We start from the raw sequence: 27,998 nt of genomic DNA on the forward strand, positions 1-27,998 counted from the left end.
TTGAGCGCGATAGTTCTTTGAGAGATCAGTCTCGCAGGTGCCTATAAAACGTTGCTTCTCCTCTCAACTTCAGCACTTTATTTCTGCAGGGAAAAACGTTACAACGAACTCCGAGCATGTTACCCAGCCAAGCATTTGGATTTGCGCTGCTTGCGACGTCCTTTATGGGTTAGTCCTTTGCAAACTATTCTTTGTATATTAATAATCTGGTATGTGTAACATGCCACACTTGTGAACAGTGCTAGCTCGCAGGCTCGTTAGTCACATGTTAAAACGAGAGGTTATTTCTGAGAGACCTGATTTCTGTCAAATGCCTATTTTTTCAGCGCGTTACAGCCACCCAATCATTAGCATGCATTACGTGCTCATATATTATATATTTTATTTTTTTTAGCACTTAGAGAAGCCTACTGTTTGTGCTAGTGCCAATATATGCCTAATTCTGTCGTGCGTGCATACAGATATTATATCGAAAATTAGACTAAAATGTAATCTCACCTTGCTTCGTCAGCCAAAACAGTGAAACGAAATTGATTGTTTCCTGAAGTTTTATCGTTGAAGCTGCATAATTAGACTGGCAACGTCGTAATCTACCCGATAGCGACGCATTGCGGAAATTTCGGAAATTTTGTATTTCCCAGGAATTCAATTCCGGAATACCAGAATTAAATTCGGCATTCTAATGATTCCTACACAGGTATTGCAATAAGGATATGCTGTCCGATTGTGAGTGCAGAAGAACTGCTTGCAAGCTCTGTATAACACAAATACCCACTTATAAATAAGAGATAAGGTATAAGTAGAGAAAAGATTAGATGTGAAAGCACAGTGTACTTTTTCCTTCTTAGCACGAAACTAGTAGCCAATCAGAAGACAAAGCATTTCCGTGTATGGTCCAAGCCACTGGATAGGAACACATGGAGAAGCTATTGCCTACTTAGTACTGTAATCCTTTAAAGTGCACTAACCAATTGGCATGAAAGACACCAGCGACGTCTTGCTGTTTAACATAGGTGCCGCAAGCTATAATTATTTATTCATTACCAATACTGCTGAGTAGTATGACTCCAAGCAGGAGTGAGCACAAAAAGAAGTACGTACAATAAAAGTTACATCGCTCAAACATCAACTACATTACATCAGGGTATGAGCTGAAGCAAATTAAATCGGACGCAGGAGCACACGAACATTGCGTACGCATTTTATTAAAATTTGCAAGAAATGCAGCAACAGTGCGTTTATCGGCATTATGCTTCGATAATTTAATCCAGTCGCTTGTAATTGTCGAAAAAAATAAAAATTTAGGCATGTCGTTTAGAGTGGGGTATTCTTGAATTATTTTACCTTTATCCTCCTCCAGTCTGACAGAACAGAGCACGCCTGTAGTGAGGCCGTGTATATTATCAATAAGTGGAGCGAAGTGCATTAGGCATAACGGCGCAGGGAAACTGCTGGTATCTTATTCGGGCCACGTGCTTTTTTAACGTCAATGTAAAAAAGCAAATTAAGATACCTTCCTGGCCAACGACGACATGAGACGTAGGAAACAAAAACCCGGCCTTAGGCTTAGAACAGCTCTGCTATTTTTTCAAGTGCATACGGAGTGAAAGTAGTTGTCAAATTCGTCTGCAACTGCTTTAGGATCTGAAATCGATAAGCTGTGACCTAATAATGAAAGACTGTGGGAGTTATTACTACCTACGTACCCCAAAATTTTATTTGCCGCTTCTTCAAGAACGCGTTGCCTAAAGGAACGGTTTCTTTGTTAGCCTTTTGTTTGTTGTTAGTCTTGTTAGCCTTCGTCATCACAGTTGTTACCACTGTACTTAGCCCATTCATAACAGAATCCCGGGGCCTACCCGAGCGCCACATTATCCTAAAGACAAAGACGTTGTACTCGCAGATGATACCTATCAGCTACCCAACCTATGGACTTCCCGCATCGATGAGGCACCCATAAAACATTTAGAGGACGTTAACGAACCCCTTTCCGCAGTTAAGGGCGTATTCTAGCCAGCGCCTTGTCGTTTGTGCTCATTAAGGAAACATTTGCCGGGCGTATCTCTCCAAATGTGAAGCCTTTAACACACACTGAGGAACGTGGCTGGCAGCCGCCAAATTTTACAATGCCACCTTTCTGACATAAAGACCCTCAAAACAGTTTATCAGGTGACGAGAGTGCTCCATTGAGAATGGCTCAAGCTGCCCTCTCCTAGAGTGACCTCCAAATGTAGGTGGTCTGTTCATGTGCGAAAACATCTCTTTTCTCTCTAGCATGGAAAGGAAAACTGGAGGGCGCGTCCGCATGGAAGCGACGGGGGGGGGGGGGGGGGGGGGGGGGATTTCCACTGCGAACATGAGAAATGTTCAGAATGTAGAGCAACGAATCTCTGCGCTTACTAGCGGATAATGTGCTATAAAGGCTCCCGTAATGGTGCAGTCCGTGTTCGAAAAAATACAGGGCATTCGGTGCTCAAGCAGTTTTAAAGGTCGGATTACCGATGAATGGAAAGACAACAGATGTTTTGAAATACAAACACGCTCATTTAACATCCGCTGAAGTTGAGTGGTTTTTCTCAGCTTACAAGAATGTCTAACGTGAGAAGAGACATACCTTGGTGTCCTTTAACATAGAGGCCAGCCTGGCTGCTACTGCTTTTAAACTTTTAAGAGTGATTTCTAGGTGACGACGGCTATTTATCATGCGCCCTCGGTGGATGTGCTTATGCCTGTTCAGAATAATTACAGGCGTATTCAGCATCAGCCAGCGATGCACTGCTATACATGCACTTTATTGAAGTATTCGGGTCACTCCGACTACCGGAATGGCAAGCACATTAGAAGGTGGCGAAGAGACAAGAACTTTTTACAACAATTTGCTCCTTACATAAACGGCCACGACTTCATGAATGTTAGAGTATCCGGTATGTCCACCATAAGTGAGCTTAACCCTGTTTGATTGAAAACACTAAACGCATGTGTGAGACAGTTTAATTAAGATTATTTGCATTTTTTTTTATGTATTGCATCCTATATGGCGTTCATTGTTTGTGGTTAGATTTTTAGATAGACAGGCTAGTTCTAGCGCTAAATACAGAAACTCTATCATTTTACTAAACACCTTACGGTTTTCAGAAGTTGGTTTCACATTTTCTTGTTTACATCTGGGCGGGCGCATCAATCGTGCTTTAAAAGGACCGTTAATAATATTGTCAGTGCTCCGGAGTCCATGGCTGATCTGATACGCCGGATTGTGCGGGAAGAATTGTTGCGTGACAAAGACTATGCGTGCCGGGACGAACACCAGTATGACGGTTGCGCGCTGCAAGCAGAACCCGCGACCCCATCAACTTCCTGGATTCCGGCTTTAAATGCATCACGCTTTGGCGGGGGCAGACAACAGAACGATTTAAGCACTTCTCAGCCACGGATGGGCCGAAGAACCACCTACACACGCCAGGTGGTTCGTCAGCAATACCGTCCCGATTACTACCGCCAACCAGAACCAGTTTCCGCCCGCATTTACTCGGACCGGTGGCGCCAGCAACCCGTGTGTTATAGCTGTGGCATGACCGCACACATCTCCCGATATTGCCGTCGGCGGGGCCTACTACCACAAGATCATCGACCGCTGCCCAACGTTTCTAATCATTTCGACACTGAATTTCATCTGACACAGACTCTGGATACATACCGCACGGCACAGAAGCGAAACGAATCGCCTGCTTCGAACCGCAGCTTGACAACGCCAACACAAAGACAGCGACAATCTCCGTCTCCTCGGCGCCGTTCTTCCCCTTCGGGAAACTAGAAGACGCGGCCGATGGGGGTGAGGTCGCCGGAAAATCAACGTTCCCAATACCTCTGCCTGTGTTTATGTTAAAGAACAAACTCGAAGTATCCGTTGACGGCATCCCCACCATGGCACTAATTGACACTGGCGCAACAGTCTCTGTTATGAGTTTAGCATTCAAGAATCGATTAGGGCATAAAGTGATGTTTATCGTGAATCAAGCTGTGGTATTCCGGGGTGTTGGCGGTGAATCATTGGTGCCTTTGGGTGTATGCTATGCGAAAGTTGTGATTAGGGGTCAAGCGTTTCGAACCGAATTCACAGTGTTGCCTCGTTCCACGCATGAAGTAATTCTAGGTATAGACTTTTTGCAACAGTGTGGTGCAACGTTAGACTGCCGTAGTGGACAGATCTCGCTTAATGCTGCGTTGATGTCGGCCCTTGTAGAAACCTCGTCGCTTGATTTGGGAGCGTTTTCTGTGTCTGAAGATACAGTTTTACCTGCCAGGTCCGGAGAAATCTTTCAAGGTATTTCATCTACGAATTTGAGCGAGAATTTCGACGCCGTAGTGGAACCTACAACGCTGGCCTGCGCAAAGAAGAGTGTCTTGGTGCCTCGTTGCATAGTTTCAGTCACCAGAGGCCACACCTTGCTGTGGACTGTAAACTATTCAGACGAGCCAGCCGTCTTGCCTCGTGGCATGAGGCTCGCTCATTACGAGGAAGGTGTGTCGAATTACGTCGCGGCACTAAGTAACCATGCTCCTGAAGAGAAAACATCTCATTTTGCAAAGTCTCGAATCCAGGCAATGATAAACACAGCGTTGGGAACACAGGAGCGCCGAATTTTGACAGACCTGCTCTCCAAGCATGTTTCGGTTTTCGACTTCGCCAGAGATCATCAGCCACCGATTCCAAATTCTCGCATCCATCATTCGATTGATACTGGAATTTCTCGCCCGATCAGACTGAAGCCCTATCGTGTGTCTCCGGCCGAACATCAGCTTATTGACGATCAAGTTCATGACATGCTCCAGGAATCTTCAAGTCCTTGGGCGGCTCCAGTTATTCTCGTTAAAAAGAAGGACAACACAGGCGTTTGTGTGTGGACTATCGTCGCCTTAACGCCGTCACCAAAAAAGATGTATATCCACTTCCACGTATTGACGATGCAATCGACTGTCTTCATTCGGCGTCATACTTCTCCTCAGTAGACTTGAGATCGGGGTACTGGCAGGTACCGATGAACCCAAATGACAAAAAAAAACGCCATTTGTGACCCCCAATGGTCTCTATGAGTTCAACGTAATGCCCTTTGGATTGTGCAATGCGCCTGCCACGTTCGAACGATTCATAGACACCATTCTGCGCGGACTCAAGTGTAAAATTTGTTTGTGCTATTTGGACGACGTTGTGATCTTCGGCAAGACCTTTCAGGAACACAATAGCCGCCTCGCCATCGTTCTCGATTGCATTGAGAGAGCAGGCCTCGTCCTCAACTCTGAGAAGTGCCACTTTGGCGAACGCCAAACAATTGTTCTTGGTTACTTGGTCGATAAGGATGGTGTTCGGCCGGATCCTCAGAAGATTGCGGCTGTAACGAGCTTTACAGCACCGGAATCAGTGAAGCAGCTTCGGAGCTTTTTAGGACTATGCTCCTATTATCGTCGTTTTGTGCCCAGATTCGCTGACATCGCATACCCGCTCACGTGCCTTTTGCACAAAGATGCACCGTTCAATTGGACTACTGACTGCGACTCTGCCTTCCGCCACCTCAAATTCCTTATGACATCAGGACCTATCCTACGTCACTTCTGTCCTTCTTCCCCCATCGTGGTTCACACCGACGCTAGTGGCGTGGGCGTTGGTGCTGTGCTCATCCAGCGTCATGGCACCGATCAGCACGTGATAGCCTGTGCTAGTCGTTCATTGAGCAAGGCGGAGCGCAACTACACCGTTACTGAACAAGTGCTCGTAGTGGTTTTTGCGGTGCAAGGATTCCGTTCCTACCTATATGGCAATGTTTTTACCATCGTCACTGACCACCATTCGCTCTGTTGGCTCGTAAATCTTCGTGACCCTTGCGGCCGGCTCGCTCGATGACATTGCGGTTGCAAGAGGTTAACTTCACTGTGGCATACAAAAGCGGCCGTCAACATGCTGACGCTGACTGTCTGTCACGCTTGCCGCTTTCATCAACTGGTAGTTATGATGACAACTTTGATGACTACCTGGCGCCTATCTCGGCAACGTTTCCTGACCCTCAACTGTTGCAGACAGAACAGCGCAACGATCAGACTTTGGCACCGCTCTTCTCTGCCGCTCATGATTCAAGAGATGCGCGCTTCTGCGTTCGTGCCGGCCTACTTTACAAGAAGAATTTCAACCCCGGTGGTGCACGTTTTCTCCTCGTCGTGCCGGAAAACCTCCGCATTCCCGATCTTGAAATGATGCACGACTATACCACGTCGGGCCACTTGGGTGTCGCCCGGACCCTTCATCGCACACAGGAACGCTTTTACTGGCCGAAAATGCGTCAAGTCATTCAGCGCTATGTAGCCAGTTGTGTCAAGTGCCAGCAGTACAAGCTCCCTACTTCCCGTCCACCTGGACCGCTGCACCCTATTGCGCCTCCGACCGCACCCGTTGAGCCGGTGGGCATCTACCTCCTGGGTCTTTTTCCGCGATCTTCGAACGGTAGCCGGTGGATAGTGGTATGTGTTGACCATCTCACTCGATATTCAGAAACAGCCGCAATACCCACAGCCACTGCTTACGAAGTATCCCTATTTCTTCTGCGATTTCTCTTCCTGCGCCATGGCCCTCCTCGAGTTCTGATCAGTGACCGTGGGCGTCAATTTACTGCTGAAGTTATTGAAGAACTCCTTCGTCTATGCACCTGCGATTACCGTCATTCAACGCCGTATCACCCGCAATCGAATGGACTTGTTGAACGGACCAACCGCACTCTGACCACTATGTTGGCGATGTACGTGGACTCTGATCACAAGAACTGGGATGAAATCCCCCCTTTTATTACATTCGCTTATAACACTACACAGCATGAGACGACTGGCTACAGTCCGTTTTACCTCCTGTATGCTCGAGTTCCCCGCAGTGGTCTTGATACCATCCTTCCTTTCTCCCTCCACAACGAGCCTTCTATCGTCACTACTTTATGTCGAGCCGAAGAAGCTCGCCGCGTTGCCCGCCTCCGCATCCTAGACTTTCAGGAACGTTCGAAGGAGCGTTATGACAACCGAAGCCCACATGTCTCTTATGTGCCCGGTGATTTAGTGTTGCTGTGGACGCCGCTGCGCAAGCGTGGTTTAGCCCAGAAGCTGCTGTTTCGTTATAGCGGCCCTTTTGTCGTTTTGGAGCGCCTGAGTGACGTGAAGTATGTAATTTCACGCCGCACCGAAAGTTGCCGATGCTCACGCCGGACCCAGGTGGTGCATGTCGCTTGACTAAAAAGGTTCCATCCCCGGCACCTTTCTTAAACTGCTTGTCGTGGGGCTTCGTCTGCGAGGGGGGAAGTGTCACGTGCTTCGGGGCGTCAGGAAATGAAAAAGAGGCTAGAGAGAAGACGAAGAAACGGAAGACACATTGGTGTGTGCTGGTGCTCCTTGCGTGACTCGCAGCGCTTTAGACTACCAATAAACACCCCCGTTACGTACTGAGTACGTAACAATATTTTCAAATATTTCTCACGACAGAAAGCGACCAACCTTTTCGCTATTACCCCGCCGGGGTGGCGCAGTAATTACAGCGCTCGACTACTGTTACCAAGGACGCGGGATCAAATCCCGGCCTCGGCGGCAGCTTTTCGATGGCGGCGAAAAGCAAGGCGCCCGTGTGCTGTGCGATGTCAGTGCACGTTAAAGAACCCCAGGTGGTCGCAATTTTTGGAGTCCTCCACTACGGCGTCTCTCATAGCCTGAGTTGCTTTGGGACGTTAAACCCCACAAACCACAAACCAAACCTTTTCACTACTATATAGTTCACAACATGTAGATTCTATGGTATGTTGAGGCAGAGCCTTAAAAAAACTACTTCTATGGTTCACGCCTTTTTTAAAATCCCAAACATCGCTCCAATTTTTTGTCTTTGTTTTGCGGCATACAGTACTTTTATTAAGGTGTATAATGCTTATATTTATTGCTTTTGGGCCAAAACTGTGTTTTACTACCTTTTTTAACAGCATAAAATGTTTATCTTTAGTGATGAAAAATTGTATCACTAATCATGAACAGATACCGGATTTGAAGCGTACGTAAATTGGCTTACTACAAATAGCAGCGGCCTTTTTTTACATGCAAATTCTGTTGGCGATAGGTTTAATACAGCTTCATAGTGTCTTGAAATGCCTATTCTCTGTTTTATTGCTTCTAGCTATTGTCGGCTCTGTTGCCTGAAAAAATATATTCCCCTAAAGACCAGTGGCATCCAGTGCTTCATCTCCCGTTTGCTTTTAGAGTCATTTTGGTTTTGAGTACCCACATCTGGCCGCATTACAGGGCCTCGTCAGAGGTTACATACATCGAAGCCCAAGGTGTAAATATTACAGAAAACAGTATCGTGGATAATAATCAGGCAACCATTTTTCGGCCACAGCCTATTATTATTCAACGCCAAAGGCTTGCGGCATTCGAAGGGTGCAGTTGTAATTTTCGAAATGGTGCCGCGTTTCACAAAGTAAAAGAAGGCGTTTTCAGTACCATGAAAACATACGAGGAGACATCGCGTAATTCCGTAAAATGCAGTTTATGTGCGAGCACTATAATGTAATGGAAGGGGGGTGGGGAGAAATCTCTCTATCAATATTACATTAATACACAGCATACAGAAATGACAGGTTTTTCTCATGGCTGAGTTGCTGAAATAACCAGCGCGAAATATCAGCCCATGGTGGACAAAGCATTGGTTAATTTCTGACTCCAATTGAACGAACTATCGAGAGTACTTACAGGCGAATATCCTAGATGCTTAGGAGTTTAAAGCCCATCGAATGCGTCGAAGCGCAGGGAGCTCCGTACGATCCACCGATGACATTTTTTTTTTCACTTTGCAAAACTGTTTTTCGGCAAGTAGTGTACAAACGATCAAACATATCAGTGTAAAGATAGCGCTCGTAAGCTATGACTTCCATAGTATTTAAGATGCTTTACAGATGAACAGCATTCATCGTTTACTTTCAGTGGACGCCTAGAAGCCCATGCTACCGGCGTACATTTCTGCCTAGTGTCCAGCTTCTCCAAAAACGCTGGTACCGCTAGAAGGAAGTGGGGCTGTAAAAAGCATAAAAATTACGCACGTCCAGCACTCTTGTGCTTCCCTGCTAGCATCTTGTCGTCTTCAGTCGTTTGTTCAAACGGTACTGCAGTGTATTGGTGATAGTTAAGCATTTCCCTAAGCCGCTTATCACAACTACAGTCAAGCGCTGGATACAACCTCTGCTTACAGTTCCTACGGCAGCTCGCTACGGTACTCCGTGCACGTCGTTTCTTTTTCCGGTGTTTCTAGGAGGCCTTATTCTGCCAAATTTCTTAGGATGCTGACATCCTGCTTATTTCATTGTCGCGTGAATTGCCCATCAAATGCTTGAAGAAGTTCGAAGCAGTATTTTATAACAAACACGAAGAATGCGAAAACGAAATCCAGCAGCTTTTGCATATCTGCAATGAAAAACGTATTCAGACACGGAAAGACAAATTGTGGTAGTTATAACCATCACCAGATACGTTGCTGTGCCGTTTGAAGAGCACGCAAAGAAGTAGCAGCGAGCGGAAGCCTCACTTAGAAACGGCAAAAGGACACACACACACACACACACACACACACACACACACACACACACACACACACACACACACACACACACACACACACACACACACACACACACACACACACACACACACACACACACACACACACACACACACACACACACACACACTTCATGCACTAACAGAAAACGTCCGCACTATACGCTTACGATCGCTCTGCAGCGCATGCTGTACTGAATCCTGATGAATGAATAGCGTGTAGTTCGCTGAGCGAAAAGGCTCCGTTTTCAGAGCTTGCAACGCGGAGATAGTTTTAACCTTTGTGATCGCAGTCGTCACGCGCGATTTTTGTGCGCAATACACAAAGCTCATAAACGCGAAGCACATGGCAGCTTAGCACTGAATTGCACCTTGAGAACGGCGTGAACGTCAGCCGATGAGCACCACCCGAGACAGAAACTCGAGCCATTAGCGAACGTACACACACGCCGCGCCTATGTACTCCGCGGTGCGATCGCGTGTCTCACAAACATCAACACCAACGACCTTTCTAAACTGGCGCCTGAACAAGATGGCATCCTGACGGAAAAAGAAATCCCACGATTTCCTCGTCACGTTTCTCGCACGGTGTGGTATGGGCAGGAGGGCTCTCCTGAGGTTCTCGTCCTGCATTTGTGAGGACAGGTTGGTCAGTTGAAGCTGATATTTCAATTCCAGCGAACATTTTGGTGAAAATATAGCAGCTCGGGCCTACTGAAGTAGACAGATTGGTGGCGATATGCTTATTTTTATATTATTTCAGTGGTTATTTCTTATTTTTAAACTCAGCTTCATTTAGAGAAACATTTTATTCAAGTTGAAGTGCGCTCCACAAATGGTGCATTCCGGCGAGATGTTTTTCTATTACTTTTCATGCAAGCTGCCGGTTAATTGGAAATATTTCGTTGAAGCGAAAATTTCGTTAAAAGGGGTTGGTTTAATGGGATTAGACTCTATTGTTCATTGAAGAGTAAGAGATGATCATAAGTAAAATTTCCGCTCTCCTGCTTTTTTATTAAGAACCCCTCACAAATAGGTGGCTCATTTTATGGAATTGCGCGAACTGCAGAAGAAAGAGTGGACGACCCGAGCGCTTGTGTCGTCTACACTTTTTTCTGTTCCTTGTCGTTTTCGTGCTACTCCACAAAATGAACTACTTCCAACTCTCCCAATGCAGCGTTATGTTAAAGTAGGCGGACATGCATCCCAGTGTCAGTCGCACTTACGAAATTGTGTGTAACGGAAACTTCTCGAAGTCTGTTTACGTATTCTTGAGAAGCCGCAGCCGGTAACACATCACCCCGGCGGAACCGGTGACGTTCCACGAGTTCGTTTTTCGCTGTCCCGATGCGAGTATCCAGCTCAGGGTAGCTGTTTGTCGGTATGTCCAAAAAACATTGAGTTTGTGTGTTCAAGAGAGTTGTGGCTAGGGTCATAGAACAGGAAGGAGATGAAACGAAACCAACAGTTTGGGGGAAAAGGGGGGGGGGGGGGTAGGGGTGCAACACTACTGCGTCGCAGAAATAACCTCGTTTGCAGCTCATAATAGGGCTCTTATATCTTCTTAGAAATATATCCTGTGCTATGTATCGCTGCTACCTTCCTGCCATATTGTGGCAAAAGCTACACGGCGCTAGGTTTTCAAGCCGTCGGGGTGGCACAATATTAGCGTGGCACCGTAGAAGACGAAGAAGATAAACAGGACGAACAAAAAGACGACGATGAAGAAGAAGAGAAGCTCGGTCACCCGCTGTAATGCTTTTGCTCCACATTCAGTTCTGCAGCGTTGATTCCTTCTCATTTATTTATCACGACTGGACATTCTTCACTATATAACCCTTTCCCCTAGCAAGCTACTTTTGAATTAATTTGAGACGGAAAAAGTGGTGTTCATAGTTTATCGCTTTTTGTCGATTTTAACATTTTAGAGTAATCATTTTGCAACCCTCACTGTTTACGTTTGCTTTTTTTTTTTACTTTTGGCTTTTGTTGGCCTTGGTAACATTGGAGTGATTATTCATTAGAATCCACGAATCCCAGCCACTGCGGCCGCTTTTCGATAAAGGTGATAGAGATGGGGCAGAAGAAATAACTTTATTTGCAGAAGTCAGAAAATTTGACAATCACGTGCAAGTTAAAGAACTCAGGTGTCAAAATTTCCACAACCCTTTACTACGGCATCTCGTAGCCTGAGTCACTTTGCGATGTTACCTCTCAAGCCATACCATTAGAATCTATCCACATGCCGCCATTCAAATAAAAGGGGCGCTACTTATATTCACAGATACTTTACACTTGAGAAAAAAAATCGACTTTCGAAACGGTTTCGAAACTTGACCACCGGATTCCCAGGAAAGTCGCAATTCAGCTAAGTTTAGCAGATCAAATTTTAGGGCGAGAACAGAGTGGTCATCTTGAAATAGCCTTAATTTATTCCAATTGAGATTTTCACCATCATGTAATCTGATTTCAGGGCTAGGGGACATAATGTACGCGCTATTTAACGCAACTAAAGTTAGAGCGCAAAAATAAAAGTAACACTGCAATGCAAGGATGTATTTCCTTCTTCCATGAGGATTATTTTTCATTATCTGTAGGTAATATCTGTATCAGAAATGCACTGCAAGGAAAAGACCACAAATATTAGCTGTCCCCGGGAGGGCTTTGGTCTTCCACTTTTATGCATCCCGGTGTTCGTCCTGCGCCACAGCATCTCTTGATATTGTCTACAAACACGGGGTAATGCATATAATACCTATTTTGATCACTTTTTGCATAGAGTAATGTACCACTTTTATAAGCTGTCCAAGTAGGCCACGTTTTCAATAAAATATTGTATTGCACCCTCGAAATGGCATACAAATCAAAGATTGATCGTGAATTATTCGATTCCGTTAAAATATCTTGTAACGTCTAGCATTTTGCAGTGTTTGGATAAACAATGAAGCAATTTTTCAAACTAAAGTTAAAAATTAAGGGGACTCTTAAGCACCGCCTTTAAGAGTACGATGCGATAGCAAGCACTGCAACCCTTTATGTAAAGCCCCGCTTTACCAAGCGGTATGTACGTACGTATACATGCCTATCTGGCTGTCACGAAATCGGCGCACATTGTTGAGCCAGCGTGGCGCGAAGAAAGTCTGCCCGGCGTCGCGTCAACCGTGCCACCACATTCCAGAAACGTCCTTCTACACGCGAGGAAAGAGGAAAGCGCGTGGCCTTGTTCGCATTGGCTTCACACTTCTTCTCATTACACGGCGGCGACAGTAACACACGAAGATTCACCCGGCCGGAATATACTCGTCCTTTCCAGAATTTTGGGCGGCGCCTAACCAATGACGACGCACGGCTCGGCGAGAGGAAGAAAATACGCTTACATGAGCGAACTGAAAAGCACGTACGCGCCGGTTTTGGCGCGCTGCAACAAATCGACGCGGCGCACCCTATTTATTCAGCTACTGCTCGGCTCCTGGGATTCACCCGCTGCTGGCAAGGACACAGATCTTCGAGGGAGCGGGGCTCGTTTTGTACGACGGCCACCTTGTGACTCTCCATGTGTCGGACTGCGACAGTGCCCGATGAACAATTTGGTGTTTGTTTTTTTAACCACTCGTGTATTGTTCTGTGTTGTAAAGCCTCTGTGTTACTGAATGCCTTTTGAGTCGCATGCTTAGCATTGCCTTTCTGTGAACCTCTCGTCTGTGAATTTTAAGTGTTTGCGTTAATTTCTGTATCGCCTCTTGCTGTGTATAGAGTTTGGTTTTGTTTGTTAATTCTGACTGCGACCCTTACTCTGCCTTGAACCGGCGAAATCTGGGCACCAAACGGCCACCCCCTTCTGTCACTACAAGGTAGTTATATTCCGGCTGAGCTTGCCACGTAAGCCGAGGGCATCTCCGTTGAGACCGGACCAGCCGCCCCCTTTAACTCTAAGGGTGCCTGGGAGTCTGCGCACCATTAGTGACGAATCGTTAATAACTTATAATGATTAACGGGTGACAGTGGCTTAAGACTACCGTGCTTGAATCGGCATTCAAACACTGGAATATAGAACCCTATCCCACCCCCTACCTCGAGCAGCCAGAGTTCACAGCCCAATTCCCAATTTTCTGATAACACATAATCTCTAAGTCGCGCAACCCATAGCAGAATCCGTGCTCGACCATTTATTACCACATTCCAGAGCCGTGTCCGGGAATCTTCACTTACACCGTCGACACCGCGCTTTCCCTGCAACGTTGCCTTTAACGCTAGCATGTTAACGCTACCTATTAAATATCCATTTGACTGAATACCTAGCCAAAATGTATGGTTAGAGACTGCTAGAATCTCTGATTAAAGTAGAACCAGACATCAATATTTTGGCATTGTTAAATCGTATTTTTAGTTCTTGCATTGAAATGTAGGTGTGCACTATTTTGTGGGATTGCATTTCATATATTTCCTCACGGATAGTTATATTATTCCTAACAATGTTGCATATGGGAAATATAACGAAGTCAGACCGTTATCCTCGGACTGTGTACTCGTGTATTTCTTGTAAGAGGAAACCCTAAGCTGCTTTCTTTTGCTTAGATTCATGACTTCAAATCAACACTTCGGCCCCTTGATGAAGATAATATTTATGCAGACTGGGTTAATGTCATTGAAATCAACTTGCGGGCACCTCTCTACATGGTTGCATGATGTGCGATCTTCATGATGGGAACGATAAAAAAAACAAACAAACCATGCCGGCAAAACTTGAAATTGTTAGTATGAAGAGGACGGCAAAGAAAGTGTATGCTTTTACTCGTGTTATTGTCAATTGAAGATACTCTCTTTTTTTTTTTTGCAATTGATGTAACAACATCCTTGACCTGCATGTCCTTTTATTCAAAATAATTTTAAAAGCAATAAGACATGAAAGTGCGACTTCTTTGTTCCATTCTGATTTCTAAGAACACTTCTATTTTCCTAATGTGCCTTTCTTTCAGTCATTATAAGCAAAAGCACATTGTGTACCACAATATTTATCTTAAGGGAAGAACTTTAGTAATACAGGAAATATATAAGAGTTCAGAACAGGAAGTGCCCTTTTTATTAAAACTTGAAAGTGGAATGGGATAAATTAAAAATTATGCTTTGATTTGCTTGACTTTGTACGTACTTCGGCAGTGATGATATTTGGTTGTGAAAGTCTCGCATCTGTGCGAAAGTGCCAGCGAATAAACTTACCGACGTTTCGTCAGTCCTAATACGCTCGCACATAGCTTGGTCTCTTCCTATAGACTAACCCCAATTTGTGATGTAAGCAAGATAGGCCTCACTACTGTCGCTAGGCTGGACCGAATTGGGGTGAAAAGAAGGCTTAGCACCTGTACGAGTACATGGGACGAAAATCATTCAAAGCAGATACTTTACTTCGCAGTGCACCTGCAATGTCGTCATTCTGCGCAGAGTAACTATGAATAACGTAGAGCTCATTCTGAAGCTGTGGTAGCTGATTATAGAGAAGGAGTATTTAGGAGACAGGAGCAAGAGCCCTGCTCATAGAAAAGCATGCAAGGAAACATATCCAAAAAATTTTCCGGCTTAGGAAAGCCCCAGTAAACATAGAAGATGGTTAAAGTTAGCGAATGTTTAGAGCAAAAGTGTTTCAAAGTATATTACAGCCTTTTGAAGCCAAACAATTAATAAACTGCCCCGATAAATGTGCATTATGAAGGCCGACATTCCCAAAAAAGTATCTATCTATTGGGTTTTTCTCTTAATATTGACAGCTTCTCGTGTTGTCCGACATGTTGCCGTTCAGGCAACACACCCTCTTGAATACTGCTGCTCAAATGATACAAACCTTTAATCTGAAGGCAGACCTCACACCGCAAGATAACTGAACCGCGCGACGCAGACGAACAAAATGTCCAGCTTGTTCACACAGGTCACGTTCGCGACCGCCCGCGTGTGCGCGCTCAACGATAAGTGTCGTCTGCACCGCCGTCTGTTAAAGTTGCCAGTTCTCTTTCGTTCTCTTGTCCTGACGTTCGAGAAGTGGTTTTTAAATATAGTTTTCCCCAGTCTGCATACCTTAAATGACCTTTATTAGTAAGCAAACTTGGCTCATATGGCGGCATATCAGACTACAACAGAAGCTTGCGGGATTCGGAGAAACACCCAGCGGATAATGAGCCTGTCGGCGGTATGTATGGCTTCATAACACATATTTTTGATGAAACAATTGATTGCATCTAGAATGTCGTAGCATACTTTGCCACAAACTTTCTCTAACCTTTGATGACAGGCCACCCCTACTGATACTCTGCGAAATGTGAAAAATGTTGCGGCAAATTGCGTTTACATGCGTTTGGGTTCCCTCCCAATCGGCATCCCAACATGTTTCGCGGTGTTTTAAAAATACTGCAACTGAAAAAGGGAATTTCATGTTTTCACCATCTGGTATAGCGTGTTCACGGTTGCTTCGTATCTAAGACCTACCTCATAGGTATCCCGTGAAGTTAGAAAACTACTCTGAAGACTTCAGTTCATTGTATTCCTAGGGGCGCTAAGCCCACTTTTCACTCCGATTATTCTACGGCGTCACGAGCGCCCCCTTTATTTTTCAACACGCTCTGGGTCTATACTTTTCCCTCCCTGTGGTGCTGCGTCGTTCCGCGGCCTAACGGCGCAAACTGCTGGCCCCTGGTATTATTTTTTATCAGTTGCGGTGCTCACTAAAGGTGCTTGACTACTCCCGAATTCGAATCCGCTTCTTGTGGCCGCGTTTAGATAGAGGTAAAGCCCCAGGTACGACGACGCGCTCAGCAACTCCAGTCAGTCAATATTAAGTGAGACCTCTACTATCACGTCTCCGAAAAACTTTACCACTTTGATACTTTAAAATATCTGAACGAAACAAAACCTAATTGGACGTCTGCAATATCAGAATCCAGTAATCAAAATACAAATGTACGCTTTTCGCGTCCGCAGGTTCGTACCAGGCGGAGCTGAAGGCCGGCTGCAAGGTGGAGACACTTCGAGCGTGCGGCGAGGACTACGTGCCGTATGGCAGGGGACCTACACTACCGGCATCGGGGAAGCCACTCGCCGACATATGCGTGTAAATATCAAATACTCACCCATTGTGCCTGCTGTGTTGAACAATTGGCTTCGGTGTACTGCGAACATTGCAACTGCAGTTTAAGCTGCAGTGACGAGGAATCGTTAGTATCGAGAGGTTACCTAGTTTGTTAAGAACATCAGGAAACACTGTGTTCTAACTAAAAGCGAATTCTTTTTAGTGACGAAAAAGAAGAAATGCGATACAGCGCCAGCCACCAGCAATTATCTACGCTAGCATTATGCGATGATGTCAGTTCCTAATTTCAACGCGCATCTCTGAGGATAAACTTTACGATTGTTTGCCTGTGTACTTTGATCAGGTTGTCAATTTCTGTTTTGAAATCCAGATCCTGAATCAAGTGGCGGAAAAATTAAATTTATCACCTAAATGCATTGCTCGCTGCGAACCAAATATCAGCGTAGGAACGTAACCGATACTACCTTTGTGCTCGGAAAATAAATTGAATACCGGTATCTTTACTAACCATTCAGTGAAGTATTGTAGGTACCCCGTGCCTTTGATGCGCCGTGAATGCAGCAAACAAAAAAGCAGCGCAAATAAAGCGCCCACAAAACGCTGTTTACTAGAATGGCAATACGAGGATGAGCAATAGGTATCGCATCTCCTCCATTCCATAAGAAAAAAAGCTTTAGCTAGCTCTGTAAGCAACGAACATATTGCCGATCCATAGTGATGCTCATACTCTCTCCCCTCGACTCAGCACAAGCCGGAGCGTAAAAACAATATCAGCAGTGTGGCTTAGCTCAGCTAGGCCAGGATTTACGAAGCTTGGCTTGGCGTCAATATCACTGCGCGCCTTGACGCGCGAAGTGACAGTGGCTACGTTCCGGCGTCTCGGACGCACGCTTCGCTTTTCGTGTTACATTTTTACGATGTTGGGCGTTGTCACGCTAAGCTAAAATTTTGGAGACATCCGACGCAGTTGTCGCTGTCTCCGAAGGTGCCACACACATACGCGCGCTCATCATCCGTTTCTTCACCTACGGTACATCTGAATAGCAATCTCACGAGCTCAAGCTTATATGTTCAGCTGCGCAGTTTTCACGGAATCATTAGGAGTCAGACACGATTAGCGAAATATGCCGTAGCTGAGAGGACCGACGAAAGGTTAGCGCATGACCAGTGAGCCTGCATAACGAGACACGGGACGTCACAAGTCAGCGTAGCGTAGGAAAATGTGTGGAACGGCGCAGCTGGATGCTGTGGTTGCGACTCCTACGCAGTCGTAGCCAATGACAGGCACGACGAAATCCTCTTCTACTGGCCTAGTATAGCTTTTGCTACAAAAATGAAGCAAATAAATACACATATGTTTTAGTGAACGCATTTTGCCTCCTGTTATTCAATCATATGAAGTGTCTAACTTTCTAGCGCTACTCATCACATTCCTAACCTATTAGATTAGCCTAGGTTAGCTTGGGGTAGGGCAGAGCTCAAGGAGTTTGATGAAGACTGTCCAGTATGATGTGGAATAGTTTGGGACTAGATGAAAGCGAATAGCCTCTACTTCAAGGCGGAAAGAGTGGTAGGAAATATAATTCTCGACCACACAAAACAATCTGAAGCTTTGACCAGTGGGCTTGTTTTCGATTGCACTAAGCATTGATCATACTTGGCAGTGGTTAAATTGTGCCTTCGCTTTGGGCAGGACAGTCAGTGATGGTTAGAAGGATGCCGTGAGAAACGTCGTGCTGCTAGACCCATGACTTTAAATACGCTCTGATCCTGTAGAGGGGCTGCAAGGGGCGATGTGTTAGAGAAGGTTAATTTTCTTGATTCTGAAGACTGTTTTTCGCACTGAAACCCGGAGACGTGGACAAGATAAAAAATTGTTCGTCAGAACCTTAAAACGTTGTTCTTCTAGGCCTTAAAACTGCAGTCTTTGCCCACAAGTACAAGTCTGGTTAGGTTGGAAAAATTTGAATAAGCAAATGAGCAGCTTGGATGACTAAACAAGGAGAAGTGAATAAAAAATGTGGGCTACTGCTTAAAACTTTTAAACCTAAGTTACCAAATCGAGAGCAACAGCGCGTTTTTCTCGACCCGGCTCTCTTTGTCTCTGTGCATTAAACTCTCCTTTGCCTGCCCAGAAATTGTTCCCTTCTCCCTTTTTTCACTCTCCGAGTCTGCACCTAATGTTTAGATATCGGTATGATGTAGTGCGGGCGTCTGCCCTGACGCGGGCGCGCGGCTGTCTGCACATTACAAAGGCTTCGGGTCACATAATCAGCACCGACACAGAAAGTGTCTCTTTCACGTAGGACAGATGTGTAGAAGAGTTTGGGAGATCGCCTACATTTCAGCCTGCCGCTGAACAGGACCACCGGGTCACGGCCGCAGCTGATTTTGTTTGCTCAAACGACGACTGAGAGCACCACAATCGTATCGCTAAAATGCGCTGGTCGCATGATATTGTTCGTATCTCGCGGGCTTCATTTTGAGCCTGGAACCACATGAGACTTTTTTATCGCAATTGATGGAATGGGGGTTTCTGAAGGTGCTTTACAACTTTCCAATTCACATTTTTTTCTCTAAGGTGATTATTTGGTAAGTTAGAAAAATTAACGTAATTAGCTGATAAACATTTGCAAAAAAAATTGCCTGTGGTGTACAAGGAGGCTGGCAGTTGTATGCAACTGGTTTCACTGACCTAACTCAAATATATTGTTTTATAATCGTTGGTTCACGTTAGCTGGGACACCTTGTATATATATATATTCGTTTGAGTGCATTGTTTCTGTTTTGAGTACAGTGGGACTGATGTGTTTTCAGAAATTTTTTCGTTAACTTCTCCTATTGTTTTACCATATTACAAGTAACATGCTGTGAAAGGGTCGAAGTTTTGTTAGAGTCTTGCCTTGTTAAGATCTGCTAGCCACATTCAACTGCGTATTGTGATTTTCTGTTACATCTTCAGGCAGGGATATTTTGCGACAAATCGCTGTTCTTCATTTTGTCTGGAAGTAGGCAAATTATTACCATTATCGTTTGGATATGTTCCACAAATGTGTGAATAAAATTTTGCGGTGTCTTTGAGCTACCAGAGTCGGTTTGGTGCTTACAGAACTATCCAATATTAGCTTAGTAATGAATCCATTATTCAGCAGCTGGAAAGCCCAATAATAACGGTCTTTCAATTAGCAATCTGTCGAGGTCAGCAGAATCGATAATCTCAGTTGTCATGAGAATCAACTTTTCAGACTTTCAGCTTCCAAAGCAACCGAAGCACAATCGCAAAATTTTTGTGCACTCATTTCTTCAAATCTTTTCAATTGTAAAAGTGTGATAAGTTTTCCACATAACAGACGCCTTCAGCTTCTTTTCTGACCACGTGTATTCGGCACTCTTGCTGTCCTTCCTGCACGGTGATCATTATGATGCGCTGTCGCGTAGCTGGACAACTCATCCCATAGCTCTTTCCTTACTTCAGGTTGTTTGCGAGTAATTCTTATAACCTAAAGATGGCTGCACTGCCTTCTTTAGCCATGTTCATTGAATACTCTTTGCTCAATTTTTTCGTATTTTATTCGCTGCTTACGGTGTTATTGTTAGTTTATTTAGTCTCTTAAAATAAAACACATATGCATCTATTGGAAATATTTGTGCGCAAGACCAACACAGCAAATAGACGCGAATGATTCGGCACCAGAACCTGTGCATGCATATATATCACAGGCAAAGAGTGACGCATGTTCTGAAGTTATAAACATATTGAGAGTAAATTGACATGGATTCTCCATGTACTGCACAGATGTTGAAGGCCGCAATACATTGAAAAGTTGAAAAGCAGCACTTGCTGACGGCAGCACATTTATAACAGGCAACCTTTTACAATCACCGCAATATAAATAGAGCACTGGTGCAGAGCATAGTTCGCACATTTTACCTGCCACTTCCAAGTTTTCAAAAATCGATAGCATCGGCTTTATGAGCCAGAATGAATAGGCTTTGCAAGGGGTAGTTGGTAGGGTAACAGAGAGGGCGCTACTAGGTCGCCTGACTGTCTGAAGTCAGGATATTACATTAAAAGGCCGATTTCGCAGTAGGTGCCATGCTCCTTTCAAGTGGGACGCTGAGATGAGTATTGAACCCTCCGGGCTCTTCGATTCCGAGACAAAATTATGATGTCCCTAACAGGCAGGTACACCCTCCCACTTTTTTAACCTGAACGCACAAGCGTCGACCGTTGAGTCGATAAGCGCCATACGACGAGGCACAGCAGCGAAATGAGCGAGAATACGCGCATGCGCGCAATGAGCACTTCTGTGCAGCTGTCCTCTGCGAGGCTGTTCTGGGAACGGGACCTCACCCCTGCTTCTTTGGAGCACCGTTATCTTCATCATCCTTTTTCTTTTCTGAACGCTTCCAAGAAGTTAAATAAGCGGTCAGGAGGTAGCGCTGGATGGAATGCGATATACGCCCGCTGATTAACTACATGCGTATCAGCATTCTGTTTCTTTTGGCTATGGATCACGTAGCACTTTCCCGTGGCAAATTCTTATCAATTCATTTCGCTTACTTCGCTTATCAATTCACACCATCCTCTCATACAGGAAAGCAGGCGGTACTACGTGGCCTTTTCTAATCTTTTCCCAGCGGCATGTAGAAAACAGAAGGAAATGCGATAACGCACAAAAAAAAGCAGGTGGGGTTGGATCCGGTTCCCGTAACAGCCTGGCAGAGGACAGCTGCACCGAAGTGCTCACTGCGCGCACGCGCGTATTCTCGCTCATTTCGCCGCTGTGTTCCGCTGTACGGCGCTTATCGACTCGCCGGTCGACGTTCGTGCGTTCAGGTTAAAAAAGTGGGAGGGTGTACAGTGTCGTTACCTCTTAAGAAGAACACACAAGAACGCGGTCACTCATTTAGGAGCGTCAATGCATCCTAGTCGAAGCTAAATGACAGCACATATTGGAAGCCCCTTCTCCAGGCATCTCTTAGCTCGCACAACTTTTCTTCGACCAGCGAAAGTGTATGCAGGAATCGGACTCTAGAGAGAGCGACCACATCCACGCATATTAGCCTTAACAGTGTGACGATCGTTTAGAGCACGCTGCTTTGCGGAAATCGCGGAAGGTTACGTCTGCATGTCAAAGAGCATGTGTGTGGTGACAGAAATAAATATATAAGCAATAAGGCTTGATGCAAAGCGGATGTACACGAAAGGCGAATATTAAGTGTGCACAAAACATTGTTTTCTCTTTTAGGACGTGGGAGCAGGGCCTCAATTGCACATACCAGTTCTACGACGAGTGCCTTGAAGGTGTGCCACAGGTAGCGGCGTTTATTGTCATCAAGGGACTACAGGACAACACCGCTTCCGTCTGCAAGGTCGGGTCTGAAAGGAATAAGGGTATGTATGGATGTGCGTCTAGCCCATGTGATTCTTAGCTTCGAAAAGTGTTTTCAATTAGATAAGTTTATAGACTCATGATAATCTCGGGGCCGTTTTCATTTTGGCGTGCATTCAAAATATGACACAGTCGAAATTCACGGTATAAGTTCCGAAACTTCCCAATTATACTTGTATTAAAACTAGCGTTTTGCATAGTAACTTTGCGAGAAATGTGACGATTATATTAAAAAGGAAATAAATCGTTTTTGTCCTACTGCAGTATATATGCTTTACCTTTTCAAGATAGGATTGAAAATACACATCACACATTGAGCCTGTTCTCGTAACCTGGGGCCGGTCAGAGCACTCGGAATGTTCTCAGCGGACAACTTCAGCACGGACATTGAAACAATATAGCCGAGATGTAAGCGAAAGAAAAAGCGGCTTTGCTGTTTCGTTGGAAGTAGCACTGGCCGCCACAACATCAGTGGCGTCACCATTTTTTCAAATCTAGGTCAATCAGCTTGGAAACGCATAGAAGACGAGCGCCTCCATTTTAAGATACCCAAGAGAGAAACCAGCATCTAGTAACACGAAGGAATGACATCAAACCTTTTGCGTGGATGAATGTAAAGCAACTAATCGTGGAAGCAATTGGCTAGAAATGAGAAGAAAATAGATTAGGGGCACAGAAGCTCCGGCTTAAAGGGTATGAAGCGGTAGCGTTTCACACATATGGACAACGTTTCTGACTAAACTAATTTTCGATTTCATTTATTTAGTTCATTTCTTTCATATTTTGAATTTTCATACTTCGAATATTAGCATAAGCAAACATTATCTTCCATTCTGCGCAGTTCGACATTTTGAATGCATTTCGCATTATTAATTATTTCAATTATTAATTTGATTCAAAAGTTAGCTGGGGTTTAGCTTTAGTAAACCCGGTGGGTTGCGTAAGCAATACTGTATGGCTACGCTCAGGTTTAGCATGTAGTACTGACAAGTGTGGTGCGATATGTTTAGGCTCCTCGCAGCGTGGCTACCGACCGGGTTTATTGGACGGCTTGAAGAGTATGCCCATCTACAGTTGCTCTTGTTGCTATGGTAACGACGCGCCATCTGCGGCGCGGCGTGGCTACCGACCGGGTTTACCCGACGGCTTGAACAGGGGCCCCCTCTGCGGTCGGTCTAACGGTCAAAAGTGGCTACCGGCCGGGTTTACAAGATGGGTTGAAACCTGGCGTAGTATTGCTTACGCAGTAATAAAATATTCATCATCACCATCATCATCAGCCTGATTATACCCACTGCAGGGCGAACACCTCTCCCATATTTCTCCACTTAACCCGGTCCTGTGCTAGCTGCATCCACTTGACCTCTGCGAACTTCTTAATCTCATCCGCCCACCTAACTTTCTGCCGCCCCCTGCTACGCTTTCCTTCCATTGGAATCCAGTTTGTTACCCTCAGCGACCATCGGTTATCCTCTCTTCGCACTACATGTCCTGCCCATGTCCATTTCTTCTTAATTTCCACTAGAATGTCGGTAACTTGAGTTATTTCTCTGACCCACTCTGCACGCTTTCTGTCACTTAATGTTACTCCTACCATTTTTCGTTCCATAGCCCTCTGGGTTGTCCTCAACTTAAGTAGAACTCTCTTGGTTAGCCTCCACGTTTCAGCCCCATAAGTGAGTACAGGCAAGATGCAACTGTTGTATACTTTCCTCTTGAGCGATACCGGTAAGCTGCTAGTCATAATCTGCGAGAGCTTGCCAAATGCGCTCCATCCCAATCTTATTCTTCTTGTTACTTCCTTTTCATGGTCCGGATCTGCGGTTACTACCTGTCCTAAGTAGACATATTCGCCTACTACTTCCAGTATTTCGCTACCTAATGTAAACTGCTGTTCCTTTCCGAGGCTGTTGAACATTACTAAGATAAAATATTGGAATTTTTTATTATTGTATAATGAAGCATTGCTTTTCATTCCGAGCATTTTGACATCGTTGAATCTCTCATTTTCTAATTGTTCATTTCGTTGAATGATTACAATTAATAATTAGTGAAATATACATCACATTTTCTAGTAACCATCAACAAGCATTGGCTTTTCGTTCTTAGCATGTTGACACCTTTGCTTGCCGCTTTTTTGCTTTTCAATTTTTCGAATCATGTCAATTATATAAATGACCAGTACAAACTACTATCATTATACTAATAAGCCGAAAGCAGTGAGGCCAAACGAGCTGCATAAGTTATCGCTCAAAACAACCACACGCTGCTGGTGGAACCAGAATACTCCCCTCCGAACTCCGTGTCTGATACTCTAACGTTGATATAAGCGACGCATGTTTCGTCTTGTACTTTCTTATGTGATGTCGAGCGTAGCCTATTCTTGAGAGTCACACTCCCCATAGTGATGGACGTAGAAAGTCATGATATACTGCGAGCATCACGTATGACGTGATCCAGTGGGGAGTGCGAGAGCTGTGATAACGCTTTTCTAAGATTCCATGGCCTTATTCAGCTAATCAGTAAATATATGCAGGGAAGATGAGGACCTTTAAAAATGAGATACACAAGAAAAAAGCCAGTCAATGACTCGAAGAAAAGCATGGGGATACGTTTGTGTGTGTTGCACAATGGGAAGTAACAGTTATTCGTAAAAGCAGTTGGATAAGAGGGTGGAAGAAAAAACCGCCACGTGCCACCATTTGGATCAGAACCCACGACTTCCGACTTTCGCGTCGGGTGCTTGATCGCCGAACTACGGCAACGGCTGTTTAATTTGGTTCTGTCTTAGATATTTATGTCGACATTAACCTATTCTAGAGACTGTTCACTAGCGCCATCCTAAGCCCTAGCGGCGGACGTGGAACGCCCTTATATATTGCACGCGTCACGTATAACGTGATCCAAAAGGGAGGGCGGATGATGTCATCCTTCATTGTCTTTATGCCCTGTAATTATGTTGTTTATTTCTTGGCATGTTGCACATGGATGACTCCCAGAGTACGAGAAAACCACCCCGTGCTTGAACACCGTGGGCGGAAAGCTCCACGACTGCTTTAGAAATTTCAAAGTCGATGTTAACCGGGCTTTGGCCAAGGCAGCTGCAAATGAAGTTATTCCTCATGCCTGCTGGTGAGTACACGTGGTAGGTACATTCAGTGCGCGAGCTGACTAGCCTCATGCAGCACACGTCTGTGGTCTTTCGGTAGGAACAGTTATGACCAAACGCGGAAATGTGTTTTGAAACTGAAGCTGCATTCCTCTTAATAAGTGCACAGTATTTATTGCCATAACGTCGTGATAATAATTTGCGCGGAGGCGGCATGATGCATAAAAGTTCATTTGCTTTTAAAATTTCAGCCTCGATTTCCCAAAACACAAGTATTACGGCTGACATGGATGCCCGTAATTTGTCTATTTCTTATGAAAAGCAGATGTGTTTTCAAATAATGTCGTCATATCATGGCAGACACATGCATGTAGAGTTCAAAAGAACTTGTCAAACCAGCGATAGTGCTGAGTTTTGACAATGGCTTCTATTAGTAGAAAATGTATGTCCTGATCACTACGAGAAAGGGACAGGTTAACGTTCAGTTACATTACGCGCCTAAAGCTAGAGAGAGCTTACAGAAGCGCGTTCACGATAAGTGCGCACATGATCATTGCGACACTATGGCTCCTGTATGGATTGGTGGCGACAAGGCTGCTAACTGGAGACCACGCTGATCGTCCTGGCGATAAAACGTGAAGATTTAACAGGGGCTAAAGTTATCTGAAGCTTAACATTATATTGCAACGACTTCTCGTATGTGTTGCAGTTAGTATGTGTTCCGCGGCTTTAAGGTTTTTTGTCTTTACCATCCCAAAGCGTCTCACGCTGTAAAGGAGTGTAGGGTTGTGGAAAGCTCGATCACATGGTGTTCGTTAATATTCACTGATATGGTTACATGGTGTTGGTTTATGGGGTTAACGTCCCAAAGCAACTCAGGCTATGAGAGACGCCGTAGAGGAGGACTCCGGTAATTTGGACCACCTGGGGTTTTTTAACGTGCACTGACATCGCACAGCACACGGGCGCCTTGCCTTTCGCCTCCATTGAAAAGCTGCCGCCGAGGCCGGGATTCGATCCCGCGTCTTTGGGAACAGTAGTCGAGCGCCGTAACCACTGCGCCACCCACATGGTGTTCGTTAATATCAACTAACATCACACAATACACGAGAGCATTGATTTTCGCCTGCATCTAAAAAGAGACACAGTGGCCAGGATTTGATCCGGCGTCTATAGTGGTTTGGGCGTCCGTCTCGGCTGCGGGAGGTGGTCAGTTCGAAACCCGCCGCCGGACACCCACCGGTAAAATTGGGTACAAGCGTCCCCCGGCCCGGCGCCCGGCTCTTTCAAGGGTGTGCGTTTGGGAGAGGCTCTGCTAACCCTGCTGTGCTCCCTCGGGGGCCTAGTTTCGAACAACCATGGTCTGCAAATAGTTGCGCCGATGTGGCAGTGATTCGTTCCGCCATCGGACAACAATAAGTCCGCCTTGCACGGCAACAGCCCATTATGTGGCCCTTTTTTTTTTCGTTTTGTTTTTTTAGGACTGCTGCAGCTGAGGCTCTAAGGGAGCACTTCAGGTGAGGGTCAAAGGAAGTACCTTTGCAAGACAAACAGAACCACCTTTGCAAACCACTAGGATATTTTAGTGGTTTGGGCTCTCGAACGCTAAAGTTCGAGAGCCCAAACCACTAAAATATCGCGGCTGAGCAGCTGCCCGGTTTTTGTTGTTCAATAATAAGCCTTATTATGTTACATTGTTTTGCAGATTCATTTCGGCTTTGCTGTGAATAGATTTTGGTGATGCCTTATAAATCAAAAATACACTTCTGTGTTTGTTGTCTAGGCAGTAAGACTTATATTAAGTTGCAGAGTGGCTCTAAGATTTTGGTAGCAATCCTTTGGTTTTGCTTTTCATGTTTTCTGGATACCGCAGTTCGTACAAAGACGCCCTACACTGCTTCCACGAGGCCTTGGCTCCGTGCGAAAGCATAGGTGGCAAGCGCCTATTCTTTGCCTTTTTCGAGCGGGCGCTTGGGAATGCAGTCAAGCTGGCATGTCCTGACCATGTTGCGGGATCCGAGGCCTGCAAGTCATTGAAGAAGCTGCCACCGGTTGGGCCCCAAGACCGCAAGATCGAGAGCTACGTCGAGGTTTTAACGGAAATTGCCTCTTACATTTCAGGCCAGTGACTCTGTTGTATCGAACTCTTTTGTTTGCGTCTGCTTCTGCGGTTACGATTCCGCTCGCAAATCCATGCTGCACTCAGAAGAGGCCAGCACAATACATGTCAATAGGAGAAATTGATTGCAAGCTGTTCACCAATTCTAATAAACGTCCGTACTGGTTGATATAAGAAAGGCCAAAATGGATATGTTTATAGAGGTCATTGACTAGCACTCAAGCAAAATGTTGCAGATCTCAAGAGAAAATAGATGAGGTGCCCTGTAAAAGTGTGGGCACGAACCCTTCGCAGATTTATTTTCTGATTTTGGTGAAAGAAGACAGTGACAATCGAGTTTTGAAGTTTTTTTTTTTAGGGTGATGAAACCCGCATTCCACGGACTAACATTTTGACGAGGTGAATTGTCTCCGTAATGCTGAAGGAAAGTTGCTCTCCAGCTCATTGATCAACGGACTTGGAGTTTCCCTCACATCCTGGTTTCATGGGCGCACTGCGTACCATCTGTGTGCGGCGCAGCCTGGAGGCGTCCTACCATCCATAGTCTATCGATGACGAATGTACCAGAACAACTCTGTAGAAACATTTAAGACTGCTTATGTGTAAAACTGAGAATGCATCATTATTTGGGCAGCCAAAGGTTTGCTGAAAGTGTTTTTAAATTTAATAAAGTGGATT

At 45.1% G+C, this 27,998-nt stretch overlaps 1 protein-coding gene across 1 annotated transcript; it reads left to right on the top strand.

Moving 5' to 3' along the window:
* Positions 1 to 27,998, top strand: LOC146177321 (uncharacterized). Its single transcript, XM_084581125.1, has 5 exons — positions 1 to 168; positions 16,588 to 16,717; positions 21,949 to 22,094; positions 25,092 to 25,224; positions 27,075 to 27,998. Exons 1-5 carry the CDS (start codon positions 165 to 167, stop codon positions 27,328 to 27,330), a joined length of 669 nt encoding a protein of 222 aa, XP_084437251.1. The 5' UTR covers positions 1 to 164; the 3' UTR covers positions 27,331 to 27,998.

This window comes from Amblyomma maculatum, chromosome 10, assembly GCF_055883805.1.
Source record: "Amblyomma maculatum isolate TAMU_Amacu chromosome 10, ASM5588380v1, whole genome shotgun sequence".
Classification (NCBI taxonomy): domain Eukaryota; kingdom Metazoa; phylum Arthropoda; class Arachnida; order Ixodida; family Ixodidae; genus Amblyomma; species Amblyomma maculatum.

Bases quoted from the DNA above. Each gene is read 5' to 3' on its own strand.
- LOC146177321 (XM_084581125.1), top strand. The intron at 22,095-25,091 runs GTATGTATGGAT...GATGACTCCCAG, and splicing joins CGGGTCTGAAAGGAATAAGG to AGTACGAGAAAACCACCCCG. The intron at 25,225-27,074 runs GTGAGTACACGT...TGGATACCGCAG, and splicing joins GTTATTCCTCATGCCTGCTG to TTCGTACAAAGACGCCCTAC.